This window comes from Callithrix jacchus, chromosome 7 (genome assembly GCF_049354715.1).
Source record: "Callithrix jacchus isolate 240 chromosome 7, calJac240_pri, whole genome shotgun sequence".
In the NCBI taxonomy this organism is placed as follows: domain Eukaryota; kingdom Metazoa; phylum Chordata; class Mammalia; order Primates; family Cebidae; genus Callithrix; species Callithrix jacchus.
Window position 1 is genome coordinate 49741237 of NC_133508.1, and position 22644 is coordinate 49763880.

Sequence of the window (22644 nt, forward strand, 5' to 3'; positions counted from 1 at the left end):
CTCCCAAGTGCCTCAAGTGTTTGCAATATATATGAACATTTCAGAGCATTAAAAACCCTGAAAGAAAAGAAAGCCTGCTACTCCCGGGGCCGTGTCCCCATCCGACCATGAACATGCCTTGAGATCACAGGGCTTTGTGGTTTTTGTTTGGTTGGTTTCTTTGAAATGAGGGATTCGTTGTAATGCACAGAGACAAGTCAGTTTCAAAAGATAAAGCTTATGATGTTGACTTTATTTCACCATGGAAATTTTGTGCTCAAAGTTAAGAAACCATCTTATATAAAACAATCAAATAAATACATAAATACATAAAAATAAATAGGAGTCACTTCAAAGGTGGTTGCAGGGTTGAGGAAAGAGCCCTTTGTGGAATCAGAAGCCAGTAGCTGCAGCCAGGACTTCCTCTTACTACCACCTCAGCCCTGCCAAGGAAAGAGAAAGTGATGATGGTTAGGGTGAGAAAAGGAGGCAGGGGCTGAGCTTCCCTCACTGTGTGCCACCCGCCACGCTTTTTAGTCATCAGACGTTTGAGGCTTAATCCAACTCTCTGAGCCTCAGTTTCCTCATCTGTAAATCGGGGATTATCATCACTCTGGTGATCCTGCTCTCTGCCTTTGAGACTATAGACAGTTTAGAGGAAACCAGGAGGAAATGTTTGGTTCTTTTTCTGCACCACTGAGAGGCTGCCAAATGATAAACAGACCCCAAGGGAGATTCTGCCCCTTTGATAAGAGAGGTAGGAGGTGGGGAGAAGGTATTGCAGGCATATTAATGAATGAGGCCCACATTTACTAACTCCACAAAGACAACCCTTGGCCCTGCAGGCTGTTAACAAGAGGAAGTGATGTCCAGGTGTCCTTTTCTCAAAGAGTGTGGTGCCTAGAGACAACAAACCCTGAAGTGACTCTAACAGCATCACACACTGGAATGGGGGCAGGCGGGAGAGATGGCAAGGGGGTGCTCACTTTTACAGCCCAGGCCACTGGAGAAGCTGATCCGGTCCATCCTTCGCCCAAAGCAGCCAGTGTCTCGCATTGGCTTGAGGCTTCGTGGTCCCCGCAGGGTGGAGAGAACCAGTTTGCGGAGCCCAAAGATGCCCTCCGTGGCTACCTCACGGGCCTTCCAGACAGCTGTGGGATGAGGGCTCTTCTGGAGAGGCTCCAGGGATGTCTGCTCTGCCTGCAGCTCTGAGAGTTTGTCCTGCAAATGGCCTTGCTGCTCCTGCAATGGATGGGGGAGTCCAAGACTCAGGGTCCCACCCCTGGGCTCACCAGCCCTTCATGGCACCCAAGTGAACTGACTGCCTTGGGTCCTGGCACCCAGTCTCTCCATTTTCTGATTCCTTTATCACTAATTCCAAAGGGACGGTGAGGGTCTCTTGGGACAGCAGGTGGGGACCCTTTCACTGCTGCTGTCCAATCTCCCTGAGTTGCCCTCTGCTCTCACCTGTAACCTGGACGTTTCCAAGTCCGAGGGCAAAGTGGGGCTACCCAACGGGTGGGAATGACCTCCAGGGAGAGCCAGGTGCAAGAAGAGCAGGAGCAGGAGCACCCGGGAAGATGCTGTCTGGAGATCCATATCTCTGGAGGGACTGGCAGAGGCTGCTGCTGCGATGCGTCTGAGTTTGCTTCCCACCTACCCTCAGCCTGCTCCTCGTGGCTCCTCCTGGCTCCTCGGGACACTGTGGACTTTTATCCTGGAGCTGATTGTCCGGCTGGCCCTGCCCTGCAGGGTTATCTCTGATTTATCAGCCACATTCCTGGCCGCTGAGATCAGGGCCCGGGAATGCGCCCCTCTGCGCCTGCCACGCGGGAGGTGGAGATCCGGCAGAGCAGGCCTTGTATAGAAGTGGGCCAGGCCGGGCCGGGGGCGGGAGCGCCCTGGAGACACTGACAAGTCCCAGCCTCACGCTTCTTCCTTTCCTGCAAAAGTCCAGGTGTCCTAGGTTGGCGCTTTCGTCTTGCCTCCACACCCCACCGTGGCTGGAAAAGGCAGGGAGAACCCCGGCGTTCCGAGGCCAGACGTGAGCGCGGGGCTCACAGGGTGACTCAGAGCGAAAACAGCCCGGGCCAACACCCCGCCACCCACGGCGCGTCTCCCCTCCCCTCAAGAGTTCCCTGGCCCGCACGTAGCGCAGCACCTGCTCGCCGCTGCTGGTCCCCGGGGCGCCCTGGCCGCTGTCCGTGGTGCTGATAGTCCCGAGGGTGCTCTGTGCAAACTCTCAAGAGCTGCTCTCTTCAACCGAATTTCCAGGCCAGAAAGATCTGAATGGAGCAGGAACAAGAGACCTCTAAGACCCTTCCCTATGATCTCACAACCCCCCATCCCATAACCTTTACAGCAACGGGACGCTGATTCCCGAATGGCAATGCATTAAAAGCCTGGGTATGACCAGGAACTTCTGGAATGCTGACCCTTCTTTCACCCCTGAAAGGGAAGAGCAGATTTCACTGGAATTTTGAGAGACAGGACCCAGTAATGATGAAGTGATCCAGGAATGCCTCATATGTGTCTCTTTCAGGTGTCAACACCTCCTCTCCCCGACCAAGCCAACACTGGATAGAAACAGAAGGATGGCTGGAAAGATGGTTATCTGTTTGCTGGGACACCAGAGATATTCAGAGCTTCCCTGCCCCAATGCCTTCTTCATCTGATCACCCATGAACTAATTCTCATTAGCAGGTGATCTGGGCCTCCTGTCTGTGATTTGAAATGAGACTCTGAAGAGAAATGGTCCTGGGAAAAATCACAGCAGCTTAAATACCCACCTAAAGCATATATGACCAATGTTACTCCCCTTCCAGAGAATCTGTGCCAACAAGTAGCAGGGTGGAGGAGTGGCGCTGTCTAGGAGGAGAGATGGTTATGGCAGAGAAGGACAGCAATAAGAAACTGGGACCTCCAAGCAAATCTTGCCTAAAAAGTAGCATCTGCCCCTCAAGTGAGAAAAGTATCATTATATTCCTCATTTCAGACCAGAAAATGGCGCTCATGAATACATCTACTTTCTAAAAGTCACCCAACTGGCACATGATAAAGCCCGGATTCCAACCCCAGGCAGTCTGATTCCAGACCTGAAGCTTATAATCTCTGCCAGAGTGATCACAAGGTGTTTCTACAAAAAGCAAGCTTAGATGAATCCCCGGTCATCTGTGAAGGCTCTGAGAGCTGTGCTGTGGGGGATGTGCAAGTCTGGTGACTGTATGTGCAGGAGAAAGGATGGGAAGTGGCTCAGATGAGATTTTGAAGATGAAATGAAAATGGGGGTGGGTGGGTAAGGGCTGTGTAAAGACACCAGTGCTGGAAATGTTCTGGGGGCTGGGGTAGTTGTGTGTGTGTGTGTGTGTGTGTGTGTGTGTGTGTATGCATGGGCATACCACAGGGAGAGTCTCAAAAGGCTAAGAGGAAGTCAAAGGGGTAAGAAAATTCATCCAAGTGCAGAGCTGAGTCAGTGAGTGTGAGGCTGCAGAGAACCCCTCATATAAAGGGTTGGGAGCAAGGCAGGATTCATCAACCAGCACCATCAAAAACTGACTCTGCATCTCGCTGGAGTCTCACTTTGCTCTTCAGCAAAATGGACAGTCCTTGCGAGGACCAAAAGGAAGAACATAATTTCTGCAAAAGCCCGTAGCACTGCAGAAAGGGCCAAATAATCAAGAATACATGAGAGTTGGTCTTTATACTGAAGGAGATTGTGATCTCATTGGGGAGACACAGTGACCCCAGGTGGGACAATTAAATGTTTAAGTGTTGTACACTCTGACAGAGTTTCTATATAACCCCAGTGGAGGGAATTGTGGAAGAAGACTTGAGGGAAGGCATAGGACTAGACAAATCCTCCAAGGCCTGCTGTCCCGGGAGGAGACAAGTTGTCAATCAACTCTCACACCAGATCAGCCCCATCAACACTACAGAGGTCCTGACATGTGCTATGTGTTTTCCATGTCTCTTCAATGAAGCTAATCATACCACCTCTGTCACAGCATTAATGTGCAAGGATTAAACTTGATGATTTCATTGGTAAGGTGAATAATAGTCCCCAAAAGATGTCCACATCCTAATCCCCAGAACCTGCGAATATGTTACTGTACATGGTAAAAGGACTTCCCAGGTGTGGTCATGTTAAGGATCTCAAGGTAGAGAGATTCTCCTGGATTATTCAGGAGGGCTCAATGTCATCACAAGGGTCCTTATAAGAGGGAGGCCAGAGGATCAAGGTCAGAGGGAAAAAATGTTAGGTGGAAATAGAGGTCAGAGAGGAAGGAAGAAGCTACACTGCTGGTTTTGAAGATAGAGGAAGGGGCTGCAAGCCAAGGAATATAGTCACCCTCTAGGAGCTGGAAAGGGCAAATAAATGGATTTTTCCCTAGAGCTTCTGGAAGGAACATGGGCCTGCTAACACCTCAGTTTTAGTCCAGTGAAACAGATTTCAGATTTCTAATGTCTGCAATTAGAAGAAAAGAAAATCATGTTCTTTTAAGCCAACAAGCTTGTGCGACTTTGTTTCAGCAGCAATGGGAAATTAATATAGTATATGTCAAATGCCAGGCATAGGGTCCAGCCCATGGTAAGCCTTCAGTAAATGTTGTTGTGGTAGTAGAATTTGTTCCCCACCAGTGTCCAACCCTAAGTGCTTAATCTAGCCATAGAGAAAAAAAATAAGACCCTTAAGTCATTCAACAAACTTTCATCAAGAGCCTGGGGTCAAAGTAGTCCACAGCCAAGACTGAAGTCAGAGTCTGGGGCTCCATTTCACATCAATTTCTTGCTACCTCTGTGTTCTTGGGCAAGTTGTTTCCTGTCTCTCCTTGTTTTCTCATTTCTCTACCTCAGGGTTGTTGTGAGCATAAAATGAGACTGCACAGGTGAAAATTTAATATTTCTGCTGGAAGCTGGGGATGCATAAAGGACAAGAAAGTCCCTGCTCTTGAGAAGCTTACAGTGCAGGGGGAAAGGTAGGCACATCACAGGCTCCCCAGGCTGACACAGTGAGTGACAGATACAGCAGCAGTGAGTCCTGGTTGCCCTGTGAGCACAGCAGGAGTGTGCAGCAGAGAAGGGAGCTTGCTGGAGAAGGTGGGACTGGGCTAAGGCTTTGAAGGATAAGAATGAGTTAGCCAAAAGAAGGAAGACAGAAGATGGGGAGTGCACTCTGGGCAGAGCAGATGCACAAGCAGAGGCTGGAAGGGCTGCTTAATGGATCGGCTACCACCACTAGGTTCTCTGCAGAAAGAAGAAACTGTGCAGAACACAAGGTTTGACTGGTCAGTGAGCACGACTCCAGCTGCAAGATTTTTCTGTAGCTTCCCTCTGGCCTCAGTCTCCAGCCCAGTCTTGGGCAGCCAAAGTGAGTGGTATGTGAGCACTGAGCACCTGGGGGAAGGTGAAGGAAGAAGCAGAGGAACACGGACTCAGGAGGCAGGAGGCAGGCTCATCTCTGCCCGCGGCTGACGCACTGCGTGGCTCTGTTCCGGGGATTCTGCTCGGGTTGCTTCTCTGTTCTGGGATGGTTTCCCTTTGTGCAGAATGAAAGGATTAGACTAAGGTTTCTGCCAGCCACAAAATCCCTAACTGTAATAAATCAACTCATTCTATTCTTTTTTTTTTTGTTTGTTTTTTTTGAGACAGGGTCTCACCTGCAGTCTTGACCCCCCGCCAAGCTAAAGCAATTCTCCTGCCTCAGCCCCCTGAGTAGCTAAGACTACAGGCATGCACCACCACACCCAGCTAATTTTTAGGATTTTTGTGTGGAGATGGGGTTTCGCCATGTTGCCTGGGCTGGTCTTGAATTCCTAAGCTCAAGCAATCCTCTTGTCTTGGCCTCCCCAAGTGCTGTGATTACTGCTGTGAGCCATCACAGCCGGCCAGCTTACCCCAATTCATACATCAGTTTGCTAGCTCCCACTCCCCCAGTAGTACCTCTGTCTTCTGCTGTGACCCTTAGACTTCCTCTGAAAGCCAGAAACCACTGCATAGGCCCATTGGATCCTTCACAGCTGTGGCAGACATGCAGGTATGTGTGCAAGTGTGGTGTGTGTGTGTGTGTGTGTGTGTGTGTTAGGGAGTGCTTTGGAAACCAGCATGGGTGTGTAGACCTTCTCTGCTCTTGAAGTAAATCTCCAGACTGATGGTTAACAGAGGGGGCTGAGCTTGGCAGCCTGGAATAAAATAGTTATTAATTCCCACCACTCAGTCTGCTGTGATGGCTCACACCTGTAATTCCAGCACTTTGGAAGGCCCGGGTGGGTTGCTTGAGCCCAGAAGTTGGAGGCCAGCCTGGGCCACATCGTGAGACCCTATCTCTACCAAAATAATAATAATTAGCTGGAAAATAAATTAGTTAATTAAGTAAAATACAACATTAGCCAGGTATGGTGGTGTCACCTATAGTCCTAGCTACTTGGAAGGCTGAAATGGGAGGATCACCTAAGCACAGGAGCCCAGGATCACCCCACTGCACTCCAGCCTGGGCGACAGAGTGAGACTTTGTCTTTAAAACAACAATAACAACAACAAAACCAAAAATTTCCAACCCTCCATGTCCAGCTTTACCAGCAATTTCTGAGCATAGAAATGACTGCGTGTTACCAGGTATTCGCTCACTCTCTCTGTCTTTCCCCTCCACTTCCTCCCTCTCTGCCTCCCTCCCTCCCCCTCATTGCTATAGCCTCATAAAGAACAAGAGACTCTGAAAGGGCCACGCTGTCCTTCCTACCAATGCCAGAAAGAATGGTGCTGCACCCATATTATCCCCATAGCTGGCATTCTGGTGACAGCGTTAAAGTCCCCGGATCTAGCAATGCCTGATGTCAATCTACTTTGGACTTCTCAGTTATGTGAGCTAATAAATCTGCCCCTTTTACCTCTTTTTGTCCAAAGCAACTTAAGTTAGATTTCTGTCACTTCCATTCTAAAGATTCTTAACTGACAGTCTCTAAAAGAAACTGCCTGCCTTTTTCTTAGAATCATTTGAGAACAAGACATTTCAGTCCTTGATAACAGCTGGGATCTCAGAGTCTTTGAAAACGAATGTCCTGAACACTGATTTAACTCTCCCTTTGTAATGTGAGTTAGTCCCCTGTCATCACACAAAAAGCAGAAAATGTGTTCAATAACTTTGAGGAGCTGGAGAGAAAAATCAGAAGCCTGGCTTTCCTCACATCTCTCAAAAGTAGGCATGGCTCAGCAGGTGTGAGTCTGCCAGGGAAAGGAGGAGAGAGAGGTCCATCTCAGAATCTCGCCTTGTCACCCAGGCAGGAGTGAGTGGTACAATCTCCCCTCACTGCCACCAACCACCGCCTCCCAGGTTCAAGCGATTCTCATCCTCAGCCTCCTGAGTAGCTGGGATTACAGACATGTGCCACCACACCCAGCTAATTTTTGTATTGTTAGTAGAGATGGGGGGTCTCACCATGTTATTCAGGCTGGTCTTGAACTCCTGACCTCATGATCCGCCCTCCTCAGCCTCCCAAAGTGCTGAGATTACAGGTGTGAGCCACCACACCTGGCCTTTTTTTGAGATAGGATCTCACTATGTTTCCCTTGCCCAGGCCAGAGGTGCAGTGGTGCAATCATGTTTCACTGCAGGCTTGACCTCCCAGCCTCAAACAATTCTTCCACCTCAGCCTCCTGAGTAGCTGGACTACAGGTATGCATCACCATGCCCAGCCAATTTTTAGATTTTTGTAGAGACAGGGTCTCACTATGTTGCCCAGGCTGGTCTCGAAGTCCTGGGCTCAAGTGATCCTCTTGTCTCTGCCTCCCAGAGTGCTGGGATTACAGGCATGAGCCACCACACCCAGCCAGATTTCAACATACAAGTTTGGGGGAACACAATTCAGTCCACGACACCCCTTACTTCCTCATTCTTCATTTCTGTTCATTGCCACATCTCCAAGGGGCGCCAACACTCTCTATTGTTTTGATGATTTTTGATGTCCAACAAACCACCCCAAACTTAGTGGCTTAAAAGAAAATCATTTGATTGAATCTCATGGTCCTAGGGATGGATGAGGCTCAGCTGCGTGACTGTCACTTGGGGTCCTCCATATGGTTGTAGTTAGATGGCGGCTGAGTCACCTGAAGGTTTCTTTTCCTTCTTTCCTTTTTTTATTTTTTTTCTTGAAATGTAGTCTCACACCTTGTCACCCAGGCTGCAGTGCAGTGGCACATCTTTGCTCACCGCAACCTCTGCCTCCCGGGTTCAAACAATTCTCCTGCCTCAGCCTCCCGAGTAGCTGGGATTACAGGCACCCACCACCACACCCAGATAATATTTGTGTTTTTAGTAGAGATGGGGTTTCACCATTTTGGCTAGGCTGGTCTCGAACTACTGGCCTCACAAAGTGCTGGGATTACAGGCATGAGCCACCACACCTGGCTCACCTGAAGATTTCCCCCACGCCTCTTACCTGGGCTGCAATGGTGAGGACAGATGGAGGGTGGTCCCTTGTGTCTGTCTCCATGCAGCCGCCTTGTGTGGCCAGCCTGAGTTCTTCAATGGTCGTGAACTTCCCCACAGCAAGTGGTCCACAGTGGAAGCTGCCAGTCCTCTTCTAGGAACTGGCCTGACGTCTCCATCATTTTCTATTGGTTAAAACAGTCAAGGGGCCGGGTGCTGTGGCTCACACTGGTAGTCCTAGCACTTTGGGAAGCCAAGACAGGAGGATTGCTTGGGCCCAGGAGTTTGAGACCAGCCTGGCCAACACAGTGAGACACCATCTCTACTAAAAATGAAAACAAAAATATTAGCCAGGCATGGTGGCCCACACCTGTAGTCCCTGGAAGGCTGAGGTGTGAGGATCACCTGCACTCCAGCCTGGATAACAAAATGAGACCCTGTAACAAAACAAAAAACAAGTAGTCATAGGCCAACCCAGGTATAAGAGAGCCGAGGAGTGGATTCTACCTCTAGTGGGGGAACTAATTGGAACTACCTGCGTCTGTAGAAAATGAGAGGACTGGTGGTGACCATCCCGAAGGTGAATCATCAGATTCTCTCCCAGAGGCGATGCGTGACTGAGGCTGTTGGCTTTGAGCCATTCACTTCCAAGCTTCCTTCTTGTAGCTGGAGCTGCAAACCATTGAGTCCCAAACCCGAGTTCAGTGTCTGGACACTCCGTGCTCGCCTTTCTCTTTCTCTGTCTGTGCTTCATTTATTAACTCTGCTCCTTTCTCCTTCCTCTTGATACTGCACCTTTATTTATTTATTTATTTATTTTGACACAGAGTCTTACTCTGTTGCCCAGGCTGGAAGGCAGTGGCTCAATTATCTGCACATTGCAGCCTCCATTTCTTGGGCTCAAGTGATCCTCCCGCTTCAGCCTCCCAAGTAGCTGGCACCACAGGCATGTGCCACCACGCCCAGCTAATTTTTTTTGTATTTTTTGTAGAGACGGGATTTTGCCAGGTTGCCCAGGCTGGTCTCAAACTCCTGAGCTCAAGCAATCCTCCCATCTCAGTCTCCCAAAGTGCTGGGATTACAGGTGTGAGCCTTCTAAGTCTCCCTTGCCCTGTTGACCCTGCTCATGACCTACAGTGGCAGTAGGAGGTCTACTGGAATTTGGTGGCTTTTTTCTACTTGCGGGTTATTTGAAGTTTGGTGTGTTCTGTCTCCTAGCCATGTTGAAGGAATGAGTCATGGCTTCATTTGTATTATTTGTTGACCTTATACATTTAAGTGAGGACGTGTGCAAAGACTTGAACTTAGGTGGGTGCCATTAACCTTGCTAGTACACTTTAGCTCAGCCCTAGGATAAATGATTATCCCCATTGGGTGGATGAATATCCTTGATAGATGGCAGTTGCCTTTCATGCTGGGAATCTTTAGTCACCTCTGCAGACCCCTCTCCATCCTCCCCTCCCCTCCTCAGCACTCATGAGGCTGACTTTTATGGCTTATGTTGGATTCAGTGAATGACAGTGAGCAGCAAAGTATGAGCAAAAGAGAAGAGAGGGAGCTTAGGGTGTTTTTTCTGCCAGCTCTGCCTTGCTGTGCCACCTAGCACTGGCACCTACCACTTCCCCAGCTCTTTCTGTGTCAGAATTCTGCAGACTTAGGAGTGGCAATCGGGCTGTTGCTGCTTTCCCTGGGCACAATTTCTAGTGGTTTCTCTGTATGCTTTTATTTATTTTTATTTTTAATATATTTTTTAACAGGGTCTCCCTCTGTCGCCCAGCTTGGAATGTGGTGTTATGATCCTGGCTCATTGCAGCCTCCAATTTCCTGGGCTTAGGTGATCCTCCTGCCTCAGCCTCTCAAGTAGGTGGGACCACAGGCATGCACCAACATAGCTGACTAATTTTTTATTCTTTTAAGAGTTGGGGTCTCACTGTGTTGCCCAGGCTGGTCTCAAACTTGAGGGCTCAAGGGATCCTCCCATCTCGGCCTCCCAAAATGCTAGGATAGCAGGCATGAGCTTCTTTGCCTGGCCTCTGCACACCTTTATACACTATGCCCACAGCTTTGTAAACAGCCCCTTTATTAACTTCTCTCGAACTATTCTAACGTGAGTGTGCTACTGGTTTTTTGCTAGGACCCTCACTGATACCTTTATCATCATCATCATCATCATCATGACCAACAACATGACCTCCACCATGTTTTCAAGCTTGAGCTTGGTGGCTGTTCCTCCTGGTTATATTTTCTGTGCCTGATGTTTGGACAATTCTCATAGTTTGTCGGGGCAGGTCAGGTTGAGCTGAGCCCTCTGGGTGGGGAAAAAGGGAGCATCCCAGGCCCAAAAATGGGGCGGGAGGAAGCCAGGATGGTCACAGGATGGCTCTGCTAGGGACTTATTTTAAGGTAGCTCTTGGGGGCCCTCAGCACAGCGCCAGCTACAAGAAGGAAGCTTGGAAGTGAATGGCTCAAAACCAACAGCCTCAGTCACGCATCGCCTCTGGGAGAGAATCTGATGATTCACCTTCGGGATGGTCACCACCAGTCCTCTCATTTTCTACAGACGCAGGTAGTTCCAGTTAGTTCCCCCACTGAAGGTAGAATCCACTCCTCGGCTCTCTTATATCTGGGTTTGCCTGTGACTACTTATTTTTTATTTTGTTACAGGGTCTCATTTTGTTATCCAGGCTGGAGTGCAGGTGATCCTCACACCTTAGTTTTCCAGGGACTACAGGCATGGGCTACCATGCCTGGCTAATTTTTGTTTTTATTTTTAGTAGAGATGGTGTCTCACTGTGTTGGCCAGGCTGGTCTCCCATAAGCGTCCCAGAACAGTCATCAGGGGGATGACTCCCACTTACCTTTCCACCGAGATCTCCTTCCTGGCCTGGCTGCTCTGGCCTGTGGCACTGGCGCTGGGCCATCAGGACCCCACACCTTCTTCCTGCTGGAGGGACCGGAGCGGGCTCAGAGGCTCTAGATAGCCCTGAACCAGGGATCAGCTGGCCAGCCTCCAGTTCTCTCCAGGACAGAACAGCCCTCGTGGCCTATGTTCTGACAGGGAGAGGGAGGGCAGGCAGGGCCACTCAGAGGTGGCACCCAACAAACTCTCTTTTCCTAGTAGCTTCATTTAACCTTGGAAAGGCCTATTTTCACTCATTCATTCCACAGAGATTTATTGAATGTCTACTCTGCTTTAGATACTGAGGATACAGCAATGAACAAAAGAGATAAAATCCCCGTCTTGTATCTTAGAAGGTGACCACGCTGGCCAGGTGCAATGGCTCATGCCTGTAATCCCAGCACTTTGGGAGGCGGAGGCAGGTACATCACCTGAAGTCAGGAGTTCGAGACCAGCCTGGCCAGCATGGCAAAGACCTATCTCTACTAAAAATACAAAAACTAGATGGGCATCATTGTGGGTGCCTGTAATCCCAGCTACTCAGGTAGCTGAGGCAAGAGAATGGCTTGAACTTGGGAGGAGGAGGTTGCAGTGAGCCAAGATGGCACCACTGCACCCCAGCCTGGGCGACAGAGCCAAGACAAAAAAAAAAGAAGGTGACCATGCTTGCTAAGGAGGAGAATGAAGCAGAGTGAAAGAAGGGGTTGCTGGGAGTTTGGTTTTTAGCAGGAAGGTCCGGGAAGAGCTCACTAGGGAGGTGACCTTGGAGCAAAGAGTTAAAATATATTTAAGGAAACAGGCCAGGCTCAGTGGCTCATCCCAGCACTTTGGGAGGCCAAAGCTGGCAGATCACTTGAACCCAGGAGTTCAAGGCCAGCCTCAGCAACACAGTGAAACCCCATTTCTACCAAAATATATAAAAATCAGCTGGGCCTGGTGGCATGCCCTGTAGTCCCAGCTACTTGGGAGGCTAAAGCAGGAAAATCACTTGAGCCCAGGAGGTAGAGTTTGGAGCAGTGAGTCAAGATTGCACCACTGCACTCCAGCCTGATAGTCACATTCTGAGATACTAACGTTAACTTTTCTTTTTTTTTTTTTTGAGATGCAGTCTCACTCTGTCACCCAGGTTGCAGTGTAATGGCGCAATCTTGGCTCACTGCAACCTCCGCCTCCTGGGTTCAAGCCATTCTCCTGCCTCAGCCTCCTGAGTAGCTGGAATTACAGGTGTGCACCTCCACGGCTGGCTAATTTTTGTGTTTTTAGTAGAAACAGGGTTTCACCATGTTAGTCAGGCTGTTCTTGAACTCCTGACCTCGTGATCCGCCCTCCTTGACCTCCCAAAGTGCTGGGATTACAGACGTGAGCCACCACGCCCGGCCCTAACTTTTTTTGAGATAGGACCTCACCCTGTCGCCCAGGCCTGAGGGTAGTGGTGCAATCATGTTTCTCTGCAGCCTTGACCTCCCAGGCTTAAGCAATTCTTCTACCTCAGCCTCCTGAGTAGTTGGACTACAGGCAGGTACGCCATGCCTTTACCCCAAGTCAGATGGGACCCATGGAGTGTTTTGAGCCAAAGAGAAATATGATCTGACTTTGGTTAAGTGTGGCCATGCCTGTCTGGAGAGCTGGCCCCAATATTTGGCTTCTTCTGGTTCTTTCCATCCTCTTCAAAGGACTGTGTCCCAGCTCCATGGACTCCTCCTCCAAGCTTCTAAGTTTTCATAACTTCAGCCTCTTCCCTTCAGTGCCCTTGTCCAAGGATTGAGTAGCCAGTTACTGCAGTTTCTCTCTCCTCGACACTAGTATTTTCTCTTTGCCTTTTCAAGTTGTTTTCGATATCTAGTAAACACTTTTATATACTAAGTTCTCCCTATTAGAATAACTAGCATAGTTTCTGTTGGACCCTGGCTGCATGCTCAGTGGTAGACCTTCAACTGTGAACAAGACGTTGTCTCTAGGACTCAGTCGGTCACCCAGGCTGGAGTACAGTGGCGTGATCATGGCTTATGCCATCCTCCAACCTCAGCCTCCCGAGCAGCTGGGACTTACAGGTAGGTGCCACCACATCTGGCTAATTTCTGTCTTTTTTGGGTAGAGGCAGTTAGAGATGAGATCTCACTGTATTGCTCAGGCTGGTCTCAAACTCCTGGCCTCAAATAATCCTCCTGCTTCCAGCCTCCCAAAGTGCTGGGATTACTGGTATCAGTCCTCACTCTAGCCTTAAGCAATGATGTTGAAGTTGGTTGCAAGGAAAAAGCCTTCCCTCATGTTCACCCCTGCATATAACAAATGGCCAGGGCTGCTATAATAAATGGCCACCAACTCAGCAGCTTAAAACAACAGAAAAGCATCTTTCATCATTCAGGAAGCCAGAAATCCAAAATCAAGATGCCGTCCAGGCTGCGCTGCTTCTGGGGCTGTAGGGGAGATCTTCCCTGGCCCCTCCAGCTCCTGACAGCTGCAGACATTCCACAGCTCAAAAATGCACTGCTCCTGTCTCTGCCTCTGTCTTCACATGGCCTTCTCTGCGTCTCTGTGTCCCAAATGTCTCTCCCTTTCTTTTATAAGGACCCCTGTCATTGGGCTTAGGACCCACCCTATATCCAGGACGATCTCTTCTCGAGATCTTTAATTTAATGACATCTGCAATGACTTTTGTTCCAAATAAGGCCACACTCACAAGTTCCAGGAGTTGGGAAATGAATATATCTTTTTGGAGGCCACCGTTCAGTACATTATTCAGTGGCTTGTCTGTTTCCTGCTCTGGGATGAAAGCTGCACAGGGCATGAGCCATTTTGTACTTGGACCGGCTGGTGGAGAACTGGACACAGGGAAGGAGCTGTGTCAGCATACCACAGGTGTGCTGACCGAGCAATGCTTACTATGTTCACATATTGGCATTTACATATTTTAATCCATGTTTTAAAAATCCATGTTCAGGTTTTGCTGTTGTTGTTGTTGTTTTGAGACAGGGTCTTGCTCTGTCACCCAGGCTGGAGTGCAGTGGTGTGATCACAGCTCATTGCAGCCTTGACCTCCTGGGCTCAAGCAATCCTCCCCCACGAGGCTCCCAAGTAGCTGGGACTACAGGCATGCACCACCATGCCTGGCTAATTTTTTTTTCTTTTCTTTTTTTTTTACATAGCCATCAATAACAAAGTGTAGACTTTATTTGGATACCAACTCAAAGAAAAACTTGTAAAAAAATTTTTTTGACATTTATGAAACTATTGGAATTTATTTATTTATTAATTTCATGAAAGAAAGAGAAAGAGAAAAGGGGGAGAACAGAAGTCTTGCTCTATTGCCCAGGCTGGAATGCAATCTAAAAGTAGTTATTAAAAACCTCTTTTGTGCTGACAATTGTGCTTAACATCAGAGACAGGAAGGAATTTTTTTTTTAAGAAAAAAAAAAAAAAAAACAGTCTCACTCTTGTCTGACAGGCTGGAGGGCAATGGTGCGATCTCGGTTCACCATAACCTCCGCCTCCCTGGATTCAAGCGATTATCCTGCCTTAGCCTCCTGAGTAGCTAGGATTATCGGCGCCTGCCACCACACCCGGTTAATTTTTGTATTTTTAGTAGATATGAGGTTTCCCCATGTTGGCCAGGCTGGTCTGGAACTCCTGACCTCAGATGATCCACCCACCTCTGCCTCCCAAAGTGCTGGGATTACAGGCATGAGCCATCGCACCCAGGCTTTTAGGGGTTTTGTTTCTTTCTTTTTTTCTTTCTTTTTTTTTTTTTTGTAGAAATGGGGTTTCACTGTGTTGCCCAGGCTGGTCTCGAACTCCTGAGCTCAAGTGATCCTCCCATTTCAGCCTCCCAAAGAGCTTGGATTATGGGCACGTCCCCCTGCACCCAGCCTGTACTGAGTCCTTTAAGCCTCCCTTGCCCTGTTGACCTTGCTCATGACCTACAATGGCAGCAGGAAGTCTGCTGGAATTTGGTGGCTTTTTTCTACCTGCAGATTATTTGAAGTTTGGCGTGTTCTGCCTCCTAGTAATGTTGAAGGATTGAGTCAAGGCATTCTTTGCTGACTTGCGTTCTTTGTTGACTTTATACATTTAGGTGAGGTTGTGTGCAAAGATTTGAACTCAGGTGGGCGATATTAACCTTGCTAGTACACTTTAGCTGTATTAGCTCAGCCTTAGCAAAAGCCCTTTGGTTCATTATTATTCCCATTTGGTGGATGAATATCCTTGATAGGTGGCAGGCGGTTGCCTTTTGTGCTGGGAATCTTTAGTCCCCCCTGCAGACCCTTCTCCATCCTTCCCTCCCCTGCTCAGCACTCATGAGACTGACTTTTACGGCTTATGTTGGATTCAATGAATGTTGCAGCGGCAGCAAAATATCAGAGGGAGAAAGAGAATAGAGGGAGCTCAGGGTTTTTTTTCTGCCACACTGTAGTCCCCGAGGAGGGCCACACCACTTACATCCCAGCCAGTCGTTGCTCACTTAAACTACGGTGTGAATGCCGCTGCCTCTCACTCATGGGTCACTGTGAACAGCAAACACACGGCACCTTGGATCCTGCCGAAGTGCTGGCAGGGAAGAAAGGGAGGGAGCCAGCCATGCCTGGGGGGTCACCCTCATGAATGGCGTGGAGTGGGGGCCACACGTGACGACGGGAAGCATGAATGGCCATCCCAGAACATCCTCATGAGGGTTATTAATAGAGCCGTCCCGGGAGTGGACGCACTGTGCTTGGGAGGGATGACAGAGGAGCAGAGCTGGCTGGACTGAAAGAAGTCCCGTGACATGTGAGAAGTGAGGGGAGCACTGGCAGGCCACCAAAGGCCCTCTGGCTGTCTCTCCTTCCTGACCTTACTCTCCAGTGAAGGTGGCCACTACCATGCAGCCTCAGCGTTCTGGCCCTCCGAGGCTGGATACATCCCAGGAGCCACGTCCCCCCATTTAAAGGGCTGTGCGGAGCCTCATGAGGGGCTGGGAACATAGGCAGGGCAGACTGGAAAATCAGACAGGGGCTTTGTGAGTTGAATCATGTCCCCACAATTCATGTCCTCCCAGAGCCTCCATGTGTGACTGTTTTTGGAAATAGGAGCTGTGCCGACGTCATTCATTAGGATGAGATCACACCGGATTAGGGTTGGTCCTGGTCCACTACGATTGATGTCCTTGTAAGAAGAGGAGAGACACAGACACAGACCTGCAGGTGAGGCCAAGTAGAAGCCGAGGCAGAGGCTAGAGCAATGCATCAACAAGCCAACAAGCACCCCCGATTCCCAGGAACCCTGGAGGCTGGGAGAGGCAAGGAAGGCCCTGCCCCTAGAGCCTCAGCGAAGGCCTGGCCTGGTCCACACCGTGGTGTCAGGCATTTGGCCTCTGGAATCATAAGACCATTTCTGTTGTTTAAACCCTGTGGTGCTTCCTTAGGACAGTCACAGTAAGCAAGTCCAGCCATCTCGTATTTACAAAGGGTGTTTGCTGTGGGCCTCACTGCATCCTTATTTTGGCTTTAGGTCTTTGGGAGACTCAGCCTGTCCAGGGGCACCCGTGCAGCAGTGATGCAGAGGTCAGGGACTGCATTTGGCCTGCCTGGGTTCCAATGTCAGGTCAGCCCCCTACTAGCGGCAGCAGATTGAATCTCCAAAGATGGCTCCCCCACCCCATGAGCTCCTACCACGGAACACTGACACTCCTCCCACCAGAAACAGAGTCCACTCCGGATGGTCTTGGGCCTCTGTCATAAGTGACGCTCTGTGACTTCTCAGACTAGGTCATAACACTGAAGGAGCTTCCACTCTCCTCACCAGAGCACTTGCCTGGGAACCATGAGTCAACTACTGTGTGAGGAAGCCCAGCCCCCGCCCCCACCACCACTGGAGGAGCCCTGAGACTCCATGAAGAGGGAGAACTGCCTGGCCAGTCCCCTCCTGTTCCAGCTCCAGCCACCGTCTGACTACAGTGGCATGAAAGACCCTGAGACAGAGCCACACAAAATCCCAAATGCAGGCCGGGCATGGTGGCTCACACCTGTAATCCCAGCACTTTGGGAGGCCAAGGCGGGCAGATCACTTGAGGTCAGGAGTTTGAGACCAGCCTGGGCAACATGACAAAACCCCATCTCCACTAAAAATACAAAAGATTAGCTGGGTATGTTGGCACACACCTGTATCCCAGCTACTGAGGAGGCCAAGGCAGGAGAATCGCTTGAACCCAGGAGGCGGAGGTTGCAGCGAGCCAAGACCACACCACTGCACTCCAGCCTGGGTGACAGAGGAAGACTCTGTTAAAAAAAAAAATCCCAAATTCCTGACTCATGGAAATCATGAGTGAGAATAAAATGATTGTTGTTTTACCACCAAGTAGTTTGGAGTTAATTTGTTACATAGCAACAGACAGTAAAAAGGCGGGGGGCGGGGGAGGTATAAATGAGGAAAGTGAGGCATTTATTCATCCATTCAACTATTTATTGAGTGCTTGCTGTATGCCAAGCACTGTCTGGACACTGGGACCACAGCAGAAACAAGGATACAGGACCTCTCATTTATGGAGCACAAGACACAGGCTCAGTAATGGGTGAACTTTAATCTCTAATTCTGTGATCCTGACACCCAGGGCTTTCTCACCCTACAAAGAAATTCCTCCGAGGCTGAATCCTTGTCTCTTACCCAGCTTGTCTGCACCGTTGGGGGTTAGAGTCCAGCGCTTGGGCTCCCAGAGGAAGCTCTGGAGGGCAAGGAGAGTGGTGGGAATGTCCCAGGGTTGTGAGCACTTGGGGAATAAAACTGAGTTAGAGCTTTTTTTCTCCCTCCTCAGCACATACTGTGTTTATCTTTTTTTTTTTTTTTTGAGATGGAGTCTTGCTCCATCACCAGGCTGGAGTGCAGTGGTGCAATCTCAGCTCACTGCAATCTCCGCCTTCCATGATTAAGCAATTCCCTGCCTCAGACTCCCGAGTAGCTGGGACCACAGGTATGCACCACCATACCCGGCTACTGTGCTTATCTTAATCAGATCACTTTTCTAGCATGTGAAGTAGTTTCGGACAGAATTCCAAATCTTGTAGAGATCATTTCAAATACTATTTTAGGCTGGGCGTGGTGGCTCACACCTGTAATCCCAGCACTCTGGGAGGCTGAGGCGAGTGGATCACTTGAGGTCAGGAGTTCAAGACCAGCCTGGCCAACACTATGAAACCTCATCTCTACTAAAAATGCCAAAATTAGTCAGGCATGGTTGCGCACACCTGTAGTCCCAGCTACTCAAGAGGCTGAAGCAGGAGAATGGCTTGAACCCGGGAGGTAGAGATTGCAATGAGCCGAGTTCACGCCACTGCACTCCAGCATGGGCAACAGAGCAAGACTCCGTTTCAAATACACACACACACACACACACACACACACACACACACACATGTGTGTATAATTTATTCATCGTAAGTAACAGATGACTCCCGTTCTCAGGAGCCCATCAGTCTGCTTTGCTGTCTCTGACTCTGGGGGTGAGGGTCATACTCAAGCCTTTCCTTCAAGAACCACACGACTCCCTGCCTGACTTAGATCCTAGTTCTGGCAGAGCTGTCTGGGCCCTACCCTTCTGTCTGGGTGAGTTTTTAAGTTTCATGCCCATGGGCTGGTCCCTGTCACCAAGACAGCTCAACTGTTCTCAGTTTCAAAAACAAACAAACAAACAAGAATGAAGGGCACTATTTATTTGTTTGTTTGTTTCAGAGACAGCATTTTGCTCTGTCACCCAGGGTGGAGGGCAGTGGCATGATCACAACTTGCTGCAGCCTCAAACTCCTGGGCTCCCACCTCAGCCTCCCAAGTAGTGATCCTCCTACCTCAGCCTCCCAAGTAGCCAGGACTACAGGCGTGCACCACCACACCCAGCTCACTTTTCTTTTTTTTAGAGATGGGGTCTCCCTATGTTGCCCAAGATGGTCTTGAACTCCTGGGCTCAAGGGCTCCTCCTGCCTCAGCCTCCCAATGTGCTGGGATAACAGGCATGAGACACTGTGCCTGGCCAAAGCAACTTTAAAAATCATCCAGAGCAACTTCCGCAAACAGCTGCATGAGCCGTGGTACCTGTTGGACATCAGAGCTACCTTCACATTCACCCTGGGCTCTGACACACACCTGGCCGGCCACCCCAATTCACCAAGGACAAGGGTCCTTCCCTCAGAATCCTGTCCCGGAACCTGGTCAAGAACACCAAGGAGACCATCGGGCGGCAGCATGTCACTCTCAAGAAGCATGACCCCCCGAGCTGGGAGTATCAGGGCCAGCTGCCCCCTGAGGACCAGGAGGACGAGATCTCAGTGTCGGAAGAGCCGGACCTCGGCACGCTGACCCCATTCTCAACCCTGAAGCCCTTGGAGCATGTGACCCTGAGCTGCAGCCTGGGCCAGGCCAAAGCCCTTTAGCATTTCTCCAGTGCACCCCTGTACCCATCTGCTGCAGCTACTGGGGCTGCTGATCGTGCCCCAGAGTGTTTCTTAGGCATGTATCTGCTGCCACGAATGGTTCTATACACTGAAGGGCATTATCTCAGTGGCTGCGAAGACTGAACGAGCAGAGCCTGGAGCTGAGTGCTCCATCAAAGTCGGCTCTTATTTTTATTATACTGGGACACAGAAAAGCCAGATGCCTTCCCCAAAGCCCCTCCCGGTGGGTGGCAGTGGCCCAGGAAGTCTGGCACTAATGTCAGTGCTGTCACCTGCCACTCTGTCCTTCAGGGCCTCTGGGACATACTGGGAAGACAGGCCATGAGCCACAGACGCTGCTGGGCTGGGCCCCGAGACTCTGTCCCTTCAGTGACCTTTCCTGTCCCTCCTCTCCCCTCCCTTCCTACTCTTCACCTCCCCTCCCCACCCCATTCCATTCTATAGTCTTTGGTGGGGAAAAAACCAAGGCTCCATCCCCTGAGGCCTAGGCCAGTACAGACATAAACCTCGAGCTCTGTCCAACATGGATGGGTGTCACCGGTATCTGGAGGCACAGGGACTGTCAACAAAGGCTCTTTCCCAGGTGTGGGAGAACAAAGGGCCAGGAAGGGCTCAAGGAATACTCCAGGCATCAGGGAGCCTGGCCTCCATTGCAGGGATGTCGAGTGTTCAAAGGGTTTCTATGCCTCTCAGTCACCAACACTTTTGCATTGAGCAACTACTATGTGCCAGTCGCAAAGGGTAACTGGGCACACCTCTTTTCTTGGAATGGGCCAGAGGTTGTCTTTAAAAAGGTAATGTTTAAACTGAGCTCGGGGGGAATGAGGAAGAGCCAGAATTCAGGGAAGAGCATCCCAGCAGAGGCCAGAGCCAAAGCCAGGGCTTAAGGAGGCAGAGGTGGAAGGAATGTAGGCAGTTTGAGGAGTCCTGGCAGGCCGGTGGAGCTGGAGCAGGGAGGGTAGGGTGGGCTAATTAATGCCCTTGCAAAGACGTCCACTCCCTAATTCCTGCAACCTGCGAACCTCATGGCAATAAACAGACTTTGCAGAGGTGACTAAATGAAGGCTCTCGAGATGGGGAGATCATCCTGGATTATGCTATAGACCCTAAATGTGATCACAGCGTGTTGTTTTGTTTTGTTTTGTTTTGAGACAGAATCTCACACTGTCACCCAGGCTGGAGTACAGTGGCACGATCTTGGCTCACTGCAACCTCCACCTCCCAGGTTCAAGTGATTCTCCTGCCTCAGCATCCCAAGTAGCTGGAACTACAAGTGTGCACCACCGTGCCTGGCTAATTGTGTGTGTGTGTGTGTGTGTGTGTGTGTATTTTTAGTGGAGATGGGGTTTCACCATATTAGCCAGGCTGGTCTCGATCTCCTGACCTCATGATCTGCCCGCCTCAGCCTCCCAAAGTGCTGGGATTACAGGCGTGAGCCACTACACCTGGCTAAGTGTTCCTTCTTTTTTTTTTTTTTTTTTTTTTTAAAGCACCATGTTGGGCTTGCAGGCTGTGAGCATAGCTGCACTGGGAGGCAGGCGCGGCGTGCTAAGTGTTCTTCTTATACAAGAGGGAGGCAGAGGGAGACACCACCACACACAGAAGCAAAGAAGGCATTGTGACCACGGAGGCAGAGAGTGCGGTGATGCGGCCACAAGCCAAAGAACACCTGGAGCCACGAGAGGCTGGAAGAGGCCAGAAAGGTTTCCCCTGAGAGCCTCCGGGGTGCAGGGGGGCGCCACACTTGACTTCAGCCAGTGACACTGATTTTAGACTTCTGGCCTCTGGAGCTGTAAGAGAATACATCTGCCTTGTTTTATGCCATCGAGATGTTAGCAGTTTGACACAGCAGCTGCAGGAAACTTACACGGAGGCAGGAGAGCTCGAGACAGCTTAGGAGGCTGCTGGGGAAAGCGAGAAGGGGCCGGATTTTGTTTTTAGGACTCCTCCATCCCGCTCTCACTCACCTCCTCCTTTCTCCCTGTAAAGCTCCTCAGCCCTTTTACAATAATTTAACTTGTTGCAGTAAGCAAGTGTCAGCTTTTGTAAAAGTATAAACTCGTTTTAAAATCTTGCCGGAGGTCGAGGCTGCAGTGAGCTGTGATTGCACCACTGCCCTCTAGCCTGGGAGACAGAGCGAGACCTTGTCTTTAAAAACAAAATGAAACAAACAAAAAAACTATATATATATGACTCAGAGACATTTTCTTAAAAAATAAAATAAATCAAAGTAAACTCTCTGAAGGAGAAACAAGCTTCTGGGCCCATCTCTTCCTCCCTCTCCTCCCTGCCATCTCTCCTCTCTTCAAATGTCCTTGCAATGTGCACCCTGGCCTCGAGACTGGGAGCAGGGAGGCCAAGGGAGGAAGCTGTGCTCCACCTGGCTCCTGGCTGTCAGCACCCATGGCTGGCAGGATTGCCACAAACTCTGTCGCTCTAACGGCTGATAAAGCCCCGCAGCCTGCACGTCTGGAGCCTGGGCCTCCAGCCCTGATAAGCTGGACCTGTCAGCACCATGGCCATACCGGCTGTAGGCAGTGAGTGCCACCCGCTTCCCTGGCCACTCCCGTTCAAGGCTTCCTGCTTCCTGTGCAGAGCCAAGCCCTGGCCACCATGCCTAGGCCACCCCTCCCTGGATGAAGAACAAAGTGGGGTCGCTACGGCCAAGCCGATTTGCCCATTAAATTTTATCTCTGCATCACCCCCCAACCCCATCCTGCTCTTCGGCACCAAAGCTGGGGTTCAGAAGACCTAGCAGATTCAGGATAGGGGTGCGGGAGCCCACCAGGTCCACAGTTCCCTGAGGAAGTCACATGGGCCGATCACACACAGGCATGAAGTGCTGTCAGCAGTTTCGACACATTCCTGGGATTCCCCAGCCCACCCCATGTGGCCCCAAGGGGAGCATGCAAGTGTGCACCGGGGCTGAG

At 50.1% G+C, this 22644-nt stretch overlaps 1 protein-coding gene across 1 annotated transcript; it reads right to left on the reverse strand.

The window, feature by feature from the left end:
• Positions 1-201: 201 nt before the first annotated feature.
• Positions 202-1667, reverse strand: NPPB (natriuretic peptide B). Its single transcript, XM_002750307.7, has 3 exons — positions 1447-1667; positions 966-1221; positions 202-422 (listed from the first exon to the last, which is right to left on the reverse strand). The coding sequence occupies exons 1-3, from the start codon at positions 1576-1578 to the stop codon at positions 409-411; spliced, it is 402 nt and encodes a 133-aa protein (XP_002750353.4). The 5' UTR covers positions 1579-1667; the 3' UTR covers positions 202-408.
• Positions 1668-22644: the final 20977 nt, after the last annotated feature.